This window comes from Vulpes lagopus, chromosome 5, assembly GCF_018345385.1.
Source record: "Vulpes lagopus strain Blue_001 chromosome 5, ASM1834538v1, whole genome shotgun sequence".
Lineage (NCBI taxonomy): Eukaryota > Metazoa > Chordata > Mammalia > Carnivora > Canidae > Vulpes > Vulpes lagopus.
Genome location: NC_054828.1, coordinates 122,436,030 through 122,453,740, shown reverse-complemented (window position 1 = coordinate 122,453,740; position 17,711 = coordinate 122,436,030). Strand labels below are relative to the sequence as shown.

The 17,711-nt window shown below is 36.4% G+C and overlaps 1 protein-coding gene across 1 annotated transcript in view; it reads right to left on the bottom strand.

Moving 5' to 3' along the window:
- NBAS (NBAS subunit of NRZ tethering complex) overlaps positions 1-17,711 on the bottom strand; it is a 322,232-nt gene that overhangs the window by 170,811 nt on the left and 133,710 nt on the right. The window contains 4 exon segments of the mRNA XM_041755246.1: positions 514-616; positions 4,492-4,614; positions 6,865-6,927; positions 13,027-13,160. Of these exon segments, the coding sequence (XP_041611180.1) occupies positions 514-616; positions 4,492-4,614; positions 6,865-6,927; positions 13,027-13,160 (423 nt within the window).

Below are 17,711 nucleotides of genomic sequence, written 5' to 3'. Positions count from 1 at the left end.
TGCTGAGCCTCTTTATGCCATGCTAAGAAGCATGGCTACTTTCTGATGCTAGCATGGAACAAGCATTAATTTCCAGAAAGGGAGTGTCATGAAAGGACTGCTCTGAATCAGTGAATTAGAAATAGGGAAGTAGAGAGACAGGTTCAGAGGAATTGCAACTTAGCTGAGATAGGACAGATTTGAAAGACCTTCTCTCCCAGCTACATCAATCAAACAGGCGTTAGTGACAACCAAGACTACGGAAGTGAGAGGAGGCAAGGTTGAGTCCGTTTCCTGGCTGAGATCACCTTGCCAATGACCACTGTTGCAGTGAACAAAGACTGGGCGCGGGGGGGGGGGGGGGGGGGGTAAGATGCGCTAGGGTTCAACTTATAAAGCACTATTCAATTCATGGCTATGTCCATCATACTACAGAGAAACTTATGGTCACACCATCTGTGTCCAGGAAACATACTGTAACAACCAAACTTTCTAAATTAAAAGGACTTCCATGTGTTCCATGTATCAAGTTACCTCATAGCAAGCATCAGAATCCAGGCAGGTGTAAACATTCTGCTGCATAGTTAACATGTCCTGCAGCAACATTCTCCAATGAGACTCACTGACAGGAGGCTGCCTGCAGGCCAGGAGGGGGAGAAAAAGAAAAAGAAAAATATTCATGAAATCTCTCAATTGGCCAAAAGTTTAAAAAAAAAAAAAATTGGTGTCACCATTCTATATACCACACAGCTCCCAAATGATCAATAGGAATGATCTCATGTGAATTTCCTTCAATCAGAGGAAAAGTGGGTCTACATCAATGTTAGAGATGCTGCCCAAGCCACCTCGGTTGTAGGCTACCGAGACACAGAACTAGAACAGTATAAAGTGATAATAGCAAAGGTAAGCAAGCTGTGAGTTTCTAAGATAAAATAAAGCACAGTAAGATACAGCAGCTGTGATATAGCAGAAAAAGTACTCAGAAGACAGGAGAATTGGTTTCGGATCCATCTTTATCACATTACAATCCCTCACAGGGAATCTTCTTAACTTCAGCTACACGTGTAGACCTAGAAGGTAACCAGAGGCTACCGCTGGTATCAGTTGAGAGGCTGGGGACCTTGGCTCACCAACAGGGCAGCACTAATGGCTCCTCCCACTGGCAGTCCTCGCAACAGTCCACTGATGGGAGCTCTACAGGAGTCATGCTCATCCCAGGTGACAGCCCAGGTGCCAGAAGACAAAGTCTTACAGGGTAGTGGCAGGAACCGCCCTATCTAACTCAGAAGTCTCATGCCCCACAAGCACCATTAACTGTTTTAACAATTCCACAGGCACAGTTCTCATAGCATGATGGGGACCACACTCAGGGGCTTTTTTTATGCTTTAGGCTTTCCTATCAGGTTTTCCAATTCATTTCCAGTTCCACCAGGTCAGAAGCAATTTACCAACCAGGGATCAGGTTTACACAACCAATGAGGCATACGCAGTCTTGTTGATCAAATACCACTTTATGTTGGTATCCAGGGTTACAGAGTTAGAGAAAATTAATGGTTCAGATTCTCCTGCAGCAGGAGAAGAGGTTTTATTAACAAATTCACTAACAGTCACTTATTAGCTGCATGATCATGAACACTTAATGTTCCTGAATTTCAGTTTCCTCACTTAAAGCCCATCTTGGAGAGTGATAAGAAATGGAAAAGATTAATTCTGATAAAACACAGGCATTGAAGCAAGATGTTCCTAAGTATAAATGTAAGCTCAATTACCTGTAACGGCTCAGAATATGTCTCTTAATTTCTCTGAGCTACAGATTCCATTTTGTACACTGTAAGGATTAAGTAAAACTAGAATGTATGCAAAGACATTCCCCCTCATTTTTCTGGTATAAAATAGTATTCAATAAATGTTAATGAACAAATCTAAAAGTTACAAACACATTTCTTTGGTTTCTATAGTTACACACGTGATTACTAATATTGTGTAGGAGAGAGAAGGTGCTATAATTCTCTCTGCCTCCCCCAAAAGTTCACCTTTGTTGAATATATATGAATTTGGCATCATTATTCATGTTTACTTGCTAGTCCTGACGTGCTACATAATCCTGAATCTCATTGTTGAAAAGGGCATATTTTATTTTGTTTCGTGTTTGTCAAAAACCACCTGGATGTTTCTTTCCGATGTACTTTCTCCTTTTTTATGCATTAAAAACAGGGCAAATAGACTCTTAACACATAATAAAGTCCCTTGGCAAAAAGCCATTGTATTTGAGATCAATCCTATGAAATTTCTGGTCTTCAGGAACTTTTTCACCTAAAATTTTTAATAAGCATATGCTCATTTTCTTATACTATTTTATATTTATTACACAAAATGAATAATTATTTCTATCCTATATGCAATAAAGCATAAGAGAATACATTTTCCCCCCAGCCTACAAACAGAAAAAACAAACTGACATATCTGCATGTCTTCAAGGATAATCCCTGAAATGTGTCCATTAGTTAGACTGTGGTATGTGAACTCTTTGGGTGAACTTCAAAGAACTGGAGGGTTCTTTCAGATTTGGCTTGCAGGTAAATAAGTTGCAAAATGTTTGATGAATTGAGGGTCCATCTTGCACCAGCTGGATAATATCAAACCTAGGCATTGTCTAGCTGAATTCAAATTCTCATAGCCCAGCTGTTCTTCTGGAAGCCATCAACACTGGGGACAGATGGTATTAATGTTTTCTCACACATGGCTAGCCGTAAGTACAGGTTCTAATTAAAATAAATTATAAGACATTATTTACAATGGCCTTTTCAGAATACATTCAGTAAATATGAACCAAGAGTAGAACTGGAGGGCACTATACCAGAGAATTGCAAATTAACAGAGAGATCCCTAAATATAAACCTGAGGTATTAGTTACAGCCTTGGAATAGAGGTCTATTTTCCAAGGAGAAACAGTTATTACACTCAAGATGGTAAGACTTGATTTGTGCAGATTCAATGAAATTTGCTACCATTTAGAATAAGCATTAAGAACATTCCATAGATGTTGAAGGCCAAACCATGGTAGCATACATGAAATAATTATGATTCGCTTTAAATTAAGTAGTTTGGAAAAGAGGCCATATTCTCTTACATATTCAGAGTAGAACACAATGAGTAGAGATTAACTTCAAAGACTTCAGAAGTATTTGAAAGACTCAAGGAAAAGACAGGAAGTAATCTAGATGCAACAGCAAAGTTTTCTCAAAGAGTAGGTTCTGGAGTAGAATCAGCATGGTCAGAAATATTGACCATTTGTTTCTAGTTGTAAAAAAAAAAAAAAAAAAAAAAAAACCTAAGACCTGAGTTGCCAAAATCTTTTAAATTATTCACTTAATAATTATTGAGAGAGGGCCATTGATATATATGGTCCCATATTAGATGCATGAGAACTATAACACTTGCCCCGGAGAAGCTTATGATCTTGAAAGGAATATAAGGCTCATAAACCAATAACTATAGTAAGCCATTGAAAAAGACAGATAGGGAGACACAGGTACAAAATGCCAGGGGATTTCTTAGGAAGGAAAGCTCTTTGACCAAGCCACTACTGGTTGCATTCCATAAACAGTTTGCTACTATTAACTGGGCTCAGGATTCCTGGAGCCAACTAGGTGGTACATGTTTAGCTCTAGTAGGGCTTGGGAAGAGGTAGAACTGTCTCTATTTGCAGATGACAATGATACTGTATACAAAAAATCCTACGGAATATCCAAAAAAAAAACAAAAACAAAAAAGAACCTACTGGAACTAATATGGGAGTCCAGCAAGATTGAAAGACACAAGCTTAACATACACCAAAATTAAAAAAATATATACGTTAATATATATCAACATTTCTACACAAGAGGAACAATCCAAAAATTAAATTAAGAAAATAATTCTATTTACAACAATAAAAAATGTTGAGAATATAGTACACAATTATTCATAGCTTTATCTATAAAAACCAAACCTCAAAACAACTCAAAAGTCCATGAACCAGTGAATAGGTCAACAAAGTGTGATAAATCCAAAATGGAATACTATTCGGTAAAAAGAATGGAATAATTATTGATCCAGGATGCAACATGGACGAATAACAAACTAAGTATGCTGAGTGGGAAAAGCCAAACAAACAAGAAGCATATACTAGATGATTCTATTTACATAAAATTATAGGAAATACAAAGTAATATACAGGAACAGAAAATAGATCAGTAGTAGTCTGGGGAGGAGTTGAGGGGTGATGAGGAGAAGCAAAGGGGAGAAGAATATAAAGAGGCAAGAAGAAGCTTTTAAGAGTGATGTATTTATTTACCTCCAGTGCAAGATGGTTTCATGAGTATCTACATATGTCAAAACTTATCAACTGCTACACTTTAAACACGTGTAATTTAGTGTTGGTCAATTATAACTCAATGAAGTAAAAGAAAAAAAGAGCAGTATTTATTTTTAACCATATACAAATATCAATTAATTTTATTCATTACTTACTTGCGACCAGTATGCCTGGTCAACCTAACCATCAGCTTGCGTGCCTCTTCTGAGCTAGACTGAGTGTTCTTAACAAACGAAACTGGTTTCTCAAGTCCATGTTTCTCCAAAAGCTCCGACACACTAAAAGTGAAAGATGAATTTTTTTTAAAGTCTTGCTACCAAATTAAAAAAGTCTAAGAGTCTTAAATATACAAGTAGCACTTAGGTGTTTAGTACTAAAAACAAAAAGTAGCATGTAGAATGATCCAATTTTACACACTGCATTATTCTCAGCAAAAAAAAAAAACTAACAATTATATATCTGATCTTATTTCCTGTACTTTTATTACAATGTACTTGGAATTAGTAACCCATTTCTTAAAAAGTATGACATATCTTTAACTAAAAGTATTTTTTATTATTTTCCTGTACTCTAAAAGCATCAAATCAGTAAAATAAGCCAAATCTATCATTTCAATGCTCAGCTTTAATTCTGAATAATCCTACAGAGTAATTTGTTATACATAAGGTTGTTAGAAAGGCAATAAACAGGGGTGCCTGGGTGGCTCAATGATTGTCTGTCTTTGGCTCAGGGCATGATCTTGGGTCTGGAGATCAAGTCCCACATCAAGCTCCCTGCAAGGAGCCTACTTCTCCCAATGTCTATATCTCTATCTCTCGTGAATAAATAAATACAATCTTAAAAAAAAAAAGAAAAAGAAAAAAGAAAGGCATAAACAATTTTAGAATTGGAACCACAGAAAAATCACGAGGTGCAATCTCTCTCTAGAATCTGATCTATAAAAACACAAAATATGAAACAAATGTTATCTCCTATGAATCTTCTTGAGATATCCCATTCACTAATTATCAGCATCATAAGTATATGATGGTTGGCCTCACCAAACCTCACATTTATGAATTAACTATATTTATAGAATGTGACTGGCTAGAATTCATTAGCTCTTCATAAAGACAGGTTTCATGGGTCATGTCACCTGACATCCCATGTATGCTAAAGCATTCTTCAACAATCAGCAGCTATGAGGTGGAACAAGAATAAAAAGTTCTTATTTTAAAAGGTCAGGAAAAAAAATAAGTCAGTAACTTAAAATAAACAGCGGAAGACATGGGTACCATCCAGAAACCAACAGGGTTTAACTGTTTCCTTGAGGTAGTAAGAGCACAATCTGACATCAGGATCACTCATGGTTATATCTGGGAACAATACAGTGAAATATACTGTGCTTATTTCACTGAATCTTTTTGAGATCACTCTTCCCAGTTTCATTAGGGGGAAAAAAGGTAATCATGTAAATTTGTAAGGAATGAATCTATACTGACTTAAGCCACTAAGCTTTATTCAAATTATGTTCAACTTTCTAGAGACCTTGAGAAAAGGAGAGACATAGCCAAACTAAAATAAGCAAAGCTTGAAAAGAAAGAGCTTGATTAAGCGTTTTTCAAGAAAAAAAAAAAATGCATAACTTTCAGAACACAAAGTAACAAGCAGCAAGTCAGGTAGTTACGAATGGAGGAAACAGAAGTCCTAAGGAAACTGAGCAATTAATTCTTCATTCAACTCACATACAGATGTGGCACAAAGACATGGTTTCCTTAAAGACAACTTGAAATATGTTTATACTCAAGTTCAGTAAATTGAATGAATAAAACTAACTATAGACTGAAAATCAGTATACTTTACTATTCATATCACCACCATAAAGTGATGGTATTACCTATAATTCTATAATTATATGTTGGAAAAAAATCTTATCCCTAAAATTTTTTTTAATACAGATATTTAAAAATCACTAAAGCATCTTCATATATACATAAAAATACTCGTAAACAACATGTGACTTCCTAAATAGCATATTAAGAAATTTCAGGTTCCAAGGTAGAAAGTTTAGTGCTTCATTCTGATGTGAAGAATATTATTACCAAGTCAGTTGAAGGCTCTCGTGCAGTTTGCTCTAATCCAGATAACCAATCAAATGTAATAAAAAATGGAAGTCAGGAGTTTAATAAATATTGTTTGCTGACAGATACAATAATTGCTGCAGGAACTAACATTTCTTGTGTACCTACTGTGTAGGAGGCACTTTCTCATTAGTTAGAATCCGTAAATAAGAAAATCCGGGGTTCAAAGATCACACAGTTTGTAAATGGCAGTGCCTACATTTGAACACAGATCCCCCAGTCTTCAAAATCCAGGCTCTTATTACTTTACCACAGGCTAGCAGTACACTTATATTAAGAAAACTCACTCCTAAGGGAGTCAAATAAATAGGAAGTCAAACTGGAAACCACCACCAGACATATGGAAAGTTATTTCTTGGACAGACCTCCTCCATCAGCACAGAGTCAAGAGACTATCATTTTTCTCACCTGAGAATTTGTTCCAGTTGGTCTACCATGTCATGAAGAGCTGTTGTTACCTCTGTTTTATGACTAAAATATTAAGAGAAAAAAAAATTAAGGTTTAGTACTACCTTTGTACATAAAATACAATACTCAATTACGTGAAAAAAAGAAATGTTTCCCTTATAGTTACTGTACAACAATCTTACACTGCCAGGCAAAATTTTAGTCTTATTTCCTGAATGCATTCAGCATCTTTCATGACTCAAGAGATTAAGATAAAAAATACTGGACTAGAAGAATATTCTCTATCACTGATTAGTGTGATATGGCCAACTATTTCTTGAAGAACTTTTAGTTCGATTCTGCTAAAAGGCAACAAAGCATTAGAAATCAATTTTAAGTCTTTTTTTTTTTTTTAAATAAGCGTTAAAGGGTAAAATCACCATTTAGTTCTATTCTTTTAACCAGTAAACAGACTAGGAAGGATAGCCTTGCATATTGGTTTTTTCCTAGGCCTGTCTATATCCCTTCCACCCTCTATGAAGTTTCCATTAGGATTCTATATAGGACTTCTTCCTTGTCCTCATTCCATCTGCATCTACTCCAATATTAAGGAACCCAAAGAAGCACAACCATTATCTAGATAATCCCTAGAAGGTAGAGGAGATAAAAAAGCAAGCCCCTTCTGATGAAGCATGTGGACAGGCAACTAAGAGAAACATTATCGTGGCAAAGGATCATATTACTAATGAAAACGTGGCCAGTAGAGTAGATTTATTAAGGCACAACACATGTACAAGTGAATGTAGGGATCTGTCACAAAGCTGAGACGCTACTTAAAAGTATCCTTCAATCCTACACAACTACTAACATGGAGGGAATGCTCCTAACCGAGAACCACTGTACCTGACACTCGCTGGTGCTTTCCAGCCAACAATGCAAATGAATTCCAGCAAGATCTCAGAGTCTATTATTAGTAAGATGACCAAATAAGAATCTCCATCTGGATTTAGAAAATTAAAAATGCCCTAACTTGAACAAAAAACCACTCATTATTTTTAAAATTATCAATCCTTCCTGGTCTAACTCTATTTGGCAATTACTCATGCAATTTACAAAGATCATACTATCTTTTTAAACCAGGTTTTAGGCCTTGAACTGGAGTTTAAGTTTGGGTATGTTACATTTAAACTCCTTCAAAAGGTCCCTTGTCACAGCTACCTTCTATTAACATACTACTGTTTTAATTATGTACTGTTTTAATTATGTTTTGTGGCTCTACAATAAACATTTGTCACTGGTTTTCAAGAATACAAGATATTTTTCTTTGTGAACTGACATCCATAAACATAATAACTAAAGTTTTTTCTCAGTCACATGGAATATGCTTACCTACATAAGATGCACAAAAAATAATTAGGTTAAGTAAGTGTTCATTTCCTAAATAGTGAAAAAACATAGTTTACCATTGGTAAATGACCATGTAACCACTAAAAATGAACTAATCACAGGCAGAATAAAATAGATGAACCTGACATGAAGAGAACCACAGGAAAAATATTTTTAAGCCCAAATTTTAATACTAGCCTATTAAAATTATAAGTTATTTAGAAAATTATAATGTGAAATATAATCATTAAGAAATAAATGGAAAACAAGAGTGTATCAATCCAGTTTGTGTAGTTACCAAAAAAAAAAAATCTGTTAGATCAAAAATCATTTATCTGAAGCCAAGAAAAAGAGACATTTCTTAGCCTACACACACTTCAAAAACACACTAATTCTGTAATTATAATGTCTACATAAAAAAAGTTCTTTTAATATCATCATTCCATTGATACTTCACGGTAGGCAAATTACTATTTAAAAATTGATAGATCAGCTCTAGTTGATATTTATGCTTATTTTATCTTACTGAAAAACAAAGTCTAATACATTTATTTCCAAAAATTACACATATTACTCGGGAGTCAATGAGCTTGACTAGGTGGTTCAAGTACAACAAAGGAGGCACGAAGCTGAAAGACAGACCATCAAGTTTCCTAGTGAGGTCATTTAAGGAAGAAACTCCCTACCACTTCTGCACTCTAACACAGATATTAAGAGAAGCCTCTGAATCTCTTGTCACCCCCCAGGAAGAACAATTTTCCTACTAACACCCTGATAACCACTGAGTTCAGGTTTCTAAATGATGGGTAATGACATTTTGCTACAAAATTGGTTCATATAATGCCTTTTGCTGCCTAGTGACAGTCATGGCTCTCAGAGAGACCAACAGTTCACAGAGGCACACCTGCTGTTCCTGCTCTTTACAAAGGACATGAGATAGCCTATGGTCATATCTGTATAGGTCCGAGTAATAAACACATGCTGAGGCACTCTGTGATTTACCTTGCCTTATATGAAGATTCCTTAAACCTAGACTGAGGAGGAGAAGTACATATTAAGCATTACTACGGTCTCCATTTAGCCTTACCACTGACAAATCTAACTGCTTGGATTCCTTCTTGGTAGTCAGTACTGAGACTTGCTGGTGAGGTGATGAATAATAAGGATCTATAAATTACCCAACATTTCTATAACACAATACAATTCTAAGATTATCCTACACAAAAAAATCAAAACTGAAACAAGAGAACAAGCTAGATGCTCACATACATGACAACTTCCCAAGCACTCCTATAATGTAAAGGCTTTAACTTGTTACATGGCTTCCAGTCAGCTTTTTTTTTAATGTCTTAGATATAAATTAGTGATCGGGAATCACTCAACACGGAAGAAAGTCCCTAGAAGTAAAGGCAGAGATACAAACAAACAGGATATGAAAAATGAGAGGCCATGGTGAGAAAGTGGTGGTGCAGGGAGGACAGGTAGGTGTGCATCTCTGAAACAAGACTGGGATACTATCTTTTTTTTTAAAGTTCCTGGGATTTAAATAAGAAAACCAAAATAAATTTTAAAATTTGAAAGATGGATGAAAAGATAAAACTGAAGAAACTCCAGATCTTTTTTTTTTTTTTAATTTTATTCATTTATTCATGAGAGACAAAGAGAGAGTGAGAGGCAGAGACACAGGCAGAGGGAGAAGCAAGCTCCATGCAGGGATCCTGACGTGGGACTTGATTCCGGGACTCCAGGATCAGGCCCTGGACTGAAGGTGGCACTAAACCTCTGAGCCACCCGGGCTGCCCACTGTCAGATAACTTAGCAAAAGGTCAAAAAGTGGGAAAAAGGATAAAAAGGGCAGTTAAGTAAAGAAGAAAGTATTTTTTAAAATGGAGGAAGATAAAGGAAGGGAGTACAAATTATATTACCAAGGAAACTTATCAAGAAAGAATATAAGAAAATTTCCCAAATATCTGCAGGACAGGAGTTCGCAAATTGGAATAGACTATCGAAATGAACAACACAACAAATTTAGACTCACAATAAAACACATCCTTATGATAGTTCAGGACATTAGAGGTGAAGAGAAGGTACTACAATATCTGAAAAGGAAGAAAGGCCATATACAAAGTAGTGGTTTATAATGGTGTAGGACAACTCGACAAGCCTGGGAGGGGAGGAATAGGGAAAGGTGATCATAAACCTACAACTACACACACAGCCACACTTTCTATCAAGGTCAAGGGGGCAGTTCTGGTATCCTTCTGACATGGGACAGTCTTATAATAAAAATACCTCTATGTAATCTTTGATAGAAAGCTATTAAGATTGTGTTCCTTCAGAATGACAGAATAAGTGAACGAAGGAGAAGAGATTCCAGAAAGGTGATACATAACATGAGAGAGCAGAAAACCAAAGGATGGCCATTATGCAGAATACAGGACAATTAACCCACATCGAAGCAAGAAAAAGGAATTCCAAGAAGGATGTTCCAAAAGAAAGAGAGGGAAAGATAATGGGAAAAGGGAACGAACTGAGATTTGTCTCAGATTTGACCACAGAAAATAGTTTTCTACTGAAAAAGTCTTTCAAGAAAAGAGAGGAGATAAATGGAAACAAAATAAAAAAAGAAAAGGAAATTCAAAAAAAAAAAAAGAAAAGAAAAAACAAAACGTTGAATAAAAAGGAAATATAATCATACCCAGCTCTATAGAACCAATATTTACATAACTTGATGAAAATACTACCCTAACCAAACTGAAAAAACAGTAAAAACAGTAGAAGTAGGTATGCAGGGAGGTAGAGTTCCATAAAAGGAAGTTAATCCTAAAACTGCAGTTACAACAGGAGCTGTTTTCAAGAAGGCAGGCAAAGACCAGAAGAAAAACATGTTCTATGCAAGTATTTCCTGTGAGAAGACAGGTATTCGAGCATAGGGAAGGTGGGGCGGCAAAGAGCTGTTCATCAATTACATTACTTCATAGTTACAATATAGGAGAGGATTATGTCTCTTTGGATCCTTTGATTTTATTATTTTATGTTTTTTATATAAGTAATCTCTACATCCCACATGGGGCTCAAACTCACAACCCTGAGATTAAGAGTCACATGCTCCCCTGACTGAGCCAGACACGTACCCCCAGACTCCTTGATTTCAGATCAGCACCTCCCCAGCTCCAACAACATGTTTTCCTCCATGACATGGACTTTTCAAAGTGAGAAGGCCAGGTGACCTATAGAGTGTCTCCCACTCTGCATTTGTTTCCTTCATGGTGTTATTTAACTTGTTCCCCTATACCCTGCATTTGCTGTAAAACTGAAGTTCAGCCCAAAAGACTGATTGGACTAAGAGTGAACAACTTTACTTCATACTGTATCTCAGCAGGAAGCATGTGACACCAGGCTGACTGTGATACCACCCTTGGTAGCTTGAATTAAGGTGATAGCATTTAGACTTCTACTTGAGAAAGCCAAATTTCCCCTCTGAAATGACCAAAAAAAAAAAAAAAAAGTTGCTGAGGAAACACTTTGGTACCATGCAAATATCCTTTACCCATCAACCTTCCACCTGATTGTAGTACCATTAGTGACTGCATGAAATAATTATTTCACAATGGAGTACAAAATTGGTAATTTCTATCATTCATTTCACAAAAAACATAAATTTCCTTAGAAGAGAGAGAGGGAGTAGCATTAGTCAAACCACCCAAGACTTATTAGAAACAACCTAAGTGTCCATTAATAGATGAATCATGAAAATGTGCTAATTATATATACACAGTGGAATACAATTCAGCCATAAAAAAAGAAGGAAATCCTGCCATTTATGATAACATGGACAGACCTCGAGGGCATTATACTAAATGAAACAAGTCAACGAAAGACAAATAATATATGATGATCTCACTTACATATATGTGGAATCTTCAAAAAACAAAAAACAACAATAAATTCATAGGAAAAGATGAGATTTGTGGTTAATCTGGGGTGGGAGTGGGAGACATGGGAACTGTATAAAGGTGGTCAAAAGGTATAAACTTCCAAGTATAAGATAAGTAAGTACAGGGAACCTAATATACTTTGGTGACTTATAACGTACATGTTCCAATCGAGGAACAACTTGAGAAACCAACCAAAACACTGCTATATGTTATCCTTGAAAGTTGCTATGAGAGTAAAAGATCTCATCATGAGGTAAAAAAAAAAAAAAAAAAAAAAAAAAAAACTTTTTTTTTCTATCTGTAGGCAACAACACATGTTAACTAAACTGACAGAGGCCATTTCACGACCTATGTACACCATCATCGTGTCAAACACCTCAAACTTAGTGCTGCATGTTAATTATATCTCAATAAAACTAAAAGAAAACTAAAGTAAAATAAAATGATGTGTATTCATACATTACCACTTAAACACGATTATTATAGACAAGGCCCCAAAACAAATAATTCACAGACGATCACAAACCCATAAATATAAAAACTCTTAATTAGAAACACAAAACAGAGATCTCATGGTCTATCCACTAAAAGGTATTTTTTTGTTGTGGTGGTGGTGATATTTTTGTTTTTTATTGGATAATTTATCACAGTTGACAAGATTATAGTGACTGCTCAGAGACTGCTGGAAAAACAAAAGTTTATCTCTAGGCAACAGGTGTGCAGATGATTCCATTTTCTTCTCTGTATATTTTTTATATTCCCAAAACTCTCTCAAATGAATACTCAGGGAAGCAACATTTTCGTGTTAGCTGTTAGGATGAAAACACAACAATAAGACCCTCATGCTGTGGGATCTTACCCGTATCCTCTTTGTGGAAGACATTCTAGTATGTCATAGCAAAGAGACAGCTGGTCATTCCGTTCACAATTGTAGATGCACTCTAGAGCTACTGCCATCAGTTGGTCCTGATCAGGGATAATTTTTTGCTGCAGCTAGAGAAAATAAAGCATGCGGTACTAAACGTCAGTAGATTTACAGTCAGTTTTTCCATAGCCTAGTAAACTGTCAATAGAATATTAAATAGTGCAATTAATCAGCTGCAAAAACAAATCTTGACTTTTCTTTAGCTTACAGACTTTTGGGGTCTTTAATAATTCTAAATGAAATCACATTTTAATTACAGAACCAGCTAGAAAAGATAATTTGTACCCATAAGCTTTGCATCTGCTAAAAACAGATTCTTCAATTTATGACCCATTCAGGATCAAGTAGATAGAAGAAACACAGTGAATTAAAAAGGCAATTCATTAAAAATACTTCTAACCCTAAAGCCAAATTTTATGTGTTTCAATTACAAAAATATATAAAATTCCTTAACTACTATTCAGAGATGTTTGAATCTACTATTTTTCAGTATGCATTCTATATTAGTCATGTAACTAAACAGTACTGACATTCTATTCAGAAGAAGTCACATTGCAATGCAGTAATATTCAAATCACAGAACACACTCTGATGCAGAAAGCTGGCTACTATGGGTCACTGTCTCTACAGGATACACATTTCCCATCACAAACCAGACTCTCTTATTTCCCGGGATATAAAAATACTGTATTTGTGCCTTGTCTTCTCATCTCTACAATTAGATACTAATATCTTCCTAACACCATTGTTGTGAGGATTAAAATTAATACATGAAGAATGCTTACATTATTACCAAAGACACCAGAATGTAAAGTTGAAACTATATTCTTAGAGCCCTATTCAATGACAAAATAAGTTTCAAGTAATTTCCATAATAAAGATAGAGTGGTTTTCAACATTTTAGTAGAAACTCACAAAACCAGATTAAGAAAGTGACGGACAGAAGCTGCCAAACAAAGGCATCTTCTCAGTAGAAAAACCACATCAATGGACGGGAAGAAGAAATAATCAAGGTTACAGGGAAATGAAGTTTTCTGAAGTAGCAGGGTTAAAGGAGTTATATACATTTCTTCAAGGTGTTAAGAAAATTGACATTTGACAGAGTTATCCAAGGTTGCAAAAGTGTCAGACAGAGATGAACAGAGCACAATAAAAATTATTATTAAAAATTAAAATTGTTAACTTTTCCGATTTCTGTGTGCCAGGCGCTATTTCTATGTGCTTCATATGCATTGATTCCTAATTCCTCAAACCATCCTGTAAAGTTAATATTAGCTCTATCTCAGTTTTACAGAAGGGGAACTCTTGGGCACTGACAAGACACATCACTTGCTAAAAGCACGAAGTTGGTCTTGGTCAGGCCAGGAATCAAATACACACAACTGGCTCCAGAGCCCATACTAAGCAACATGGGCTCTCACAGTCCTGCAGAAAAATTTCACATACAGGAAGAATGGGAGACATGGAGCAAAACTATAGTAATCAACAACTAATAAGAAAATGAAAAAAAACTGAAACCAGTTTCAATGAAAAGGAGTAATTTGGAAAACCAACTGAAGCAGAAGCCATTATAAAGATACTGGTCTCACCAATTTATAATTTTAATATAATCGCAGTAAATATATCAACAAGTTATTTTATGGAATTAGCCAAGTTGTTATAAAAGTTCATATGGAAAAACAAACATATAAGAATATCTTTAAACACACACACACAGGGATCCCTGGGTGGCGCAGCGGTTTGGCGCCTGCCTTTGGCCCAGGGCGCGATCCTGGAGATCCGGGATCAAATCCCACGTCAGGCTCCCGGTGCATGGAGCCTGCTTCTCCCTCTGCCTGTGTCTCTGCCTCTCTCTCTCACTGTGTTCCTATCATAAATAAATAAAAATTAAAAAAATAAAAAATAAAACACACACACACACACACACACACACACACACACACAAAACCTAGGGAAAAAACTACAGAGGAATATTACCCTCATCAGACTTTAAAAACACATAAAATCTCTCTATAATTAAAACATTGTGCTCCTAAGGGCACCTAGGTGGCTCAGTCGGTTAAGTGTCCAACTCTTGATTTCTGCTCAGGTGATGATCTCAGGAGTGAGACTGATCCCCACATGGGGCTCCACACTCTGCACAGAGTCTGCTTGTCCATCTCCCTGCCCTTCTGTCTCTCCCCATGCTTGCTTGCTTTCTCTCACCCAAATAAATAAATAGTAAAAAAAAAAAAAAATCTAAATAAAAAAAATATTAAATAAAAACATGTTCCTAGAGTATGGACAAACCAGTAACAATATAAAAACTCTAGAATTGGACTAACCAACAACTTGAAATTTGGTATATGACAAAGGTGGCATCTCAAATCACTCAAGGAAAGACAACATTTTTAATAAATGGTGCTGGGACAGCTAGGGAGCCACCTGGGGAAAAAAATTTTGAGCCACATCTCATCATACAAAAGAATTTACTCCAAAAGACTGCTCAATTTGACTACACATAGATAAATATTCTGCTTGACACGAATCACCATAAATAAAGTCAGGAGACTGCCTACTAACTGGAAGAAATACACACAATACATACCAAAAACAAGAAGGCTAAGTACACCAGTAAATCTGAATTTCTACAAAATTAAATCACAAAAGAACAAAAACCCAAGTGAAAAGTGGGGGAAAGACACAGATGGACAATTTACCAAAAAAGAGATAATCCCCTCATATATATGAGGAAATGATCTAATTCATTCATAATTAAAGAAATGTAAATCAATACAGCACTGAAATACCAGTTTTTACCTATAAATAACACTGGCAAAAATTTTTAAATATGGCAACTAATTTTGTCCACAAAGTTGTGGAGAAATAGGCAGGCTCCCACACGGTTGGTGGGAATGTCAACGGGACCAAGCCCTCTGGAGAGAAATCTGGCAATACCAACACGTCCCTCACCTTAGGCTCAGGAAGCTCCTTCTGGGAATACACCTTGAAAGCATACCGAAGACACAAAAACACATATGAACAAGATTATGCATTGTAGCGTTACTTGTACTTACAAAAAAAAACTACAAATAACAGAAAACTAGTGAGACTAAAGAAATAAATTTTTAGTTTTATTATTTTACTTTATATAACCACCCATGGCTAGAGGCCATCATGCTGAACAGCATGGTTCCAGAAGCATTTTTCAATTCCCTGCGGAGTGTGGGCCCAAAGTGGGCAAGCAGGAAATTGCAGGCAGGAGTGTAAAGTGTTAAGTAGACTTCCCCATCTATGCCACTGCTGGGATACAGGCCCAGGGCTTCCAAACTCAGGGCCCTGGAGTACCACGCTACGGGACATGGGAGACTTGAAACAGTTCAATTCCTGATCAGATGAAAGTGACCTTCACCACTAAGAGAACTGGAGGATCAGCAAAACAAGAGTGGCACTTATTTGCAACACATATCAAGTAGCTTTCCATCGGAATCACTGAATAAACTGTCAAATGCATATTCCAGATCCATACACCCCAAATTCTAATACACTGTATCTGGATTGGGCCTAGAAAACTGTATTATTTTTAAGTCCGTAGTTCCCATACACAGAGAAAAAACAACAACAACAACAACAAAAAAATCTACTTGTATGGAAGACCATGAACAAAAAGGCAGAATATTTTATTTCCAAATCACCTCCATCTAGACTTGCCCAAGTTCCTTCACAAATTCCGCTTCCCAAAGGGTCATGTAAGTAAAGAGCAACAGCTTAAAATCACAGATGAGTGCTTAAAATCAGGATGTTAGGAAGGAGAGGAAGAGTTTGAGGCGTATGCTCCAGTTAAAAGGACAAATAAGTGTTTGTCTTATGTTCCCAAGTATTCACTCCCCAAGAAGGATTATGCCTTCCTGCCTCATTAACAACAGGCTTGGCCACAGCCTTCCTCTAGCCTGTGAAACGTGAGAGGCTGTCACTTGTGCACTTTGAACTAAGCTTTAAGAGTCACTGTGTGGTTCTACTTTGTTCCTTCTCTTGTGCCACACCTTAGAAAACAGGCCCTTTAGCCAAGTCCTGGAATGAAGCCCAGAAGCCCAACCACAGCCTATACGGTGCTTGTGAGAAATGAGTATCTGCTGTTCCACCAACTCAGATTTAGTGATCATTTGGTTAATGCAGCCTAACTCAGCTTAAGCTGTCTGATACAGAAATCACTGCTCCTGTTATATTACTACAAACACTCTGTACGTGACTCATGGCAGATTCAAGGTTTGTTCTTTTTATAAAGTCAAGTAAAATAAAATAAAAACAGTGCTCGCAGCGCAATCCTAATAAAGCAGATAAATGTAATCAAGTGATCTGGGGCATCATAAATGAAACCCAGTGTCAATCATTCGCCCGTCATTTGCTCTGACAAAATTTCCTGAGCAACTCCTCTTTGCAAGACTCCCTGGTAACATAGATGCATGAGACATAGGGAACACACAGAGGAAACAAAGGGAGGGGAAGACAAACACATGAACATTAATTGACAAAGGGAGGGGAAGACAAACACATGAACATTAATGTGATGTGGGTTATTACAGAGCCAAGAACAAGACCTGTCATGGCACAGATAAGTCACAGGTATCCCAGAAGAGGAA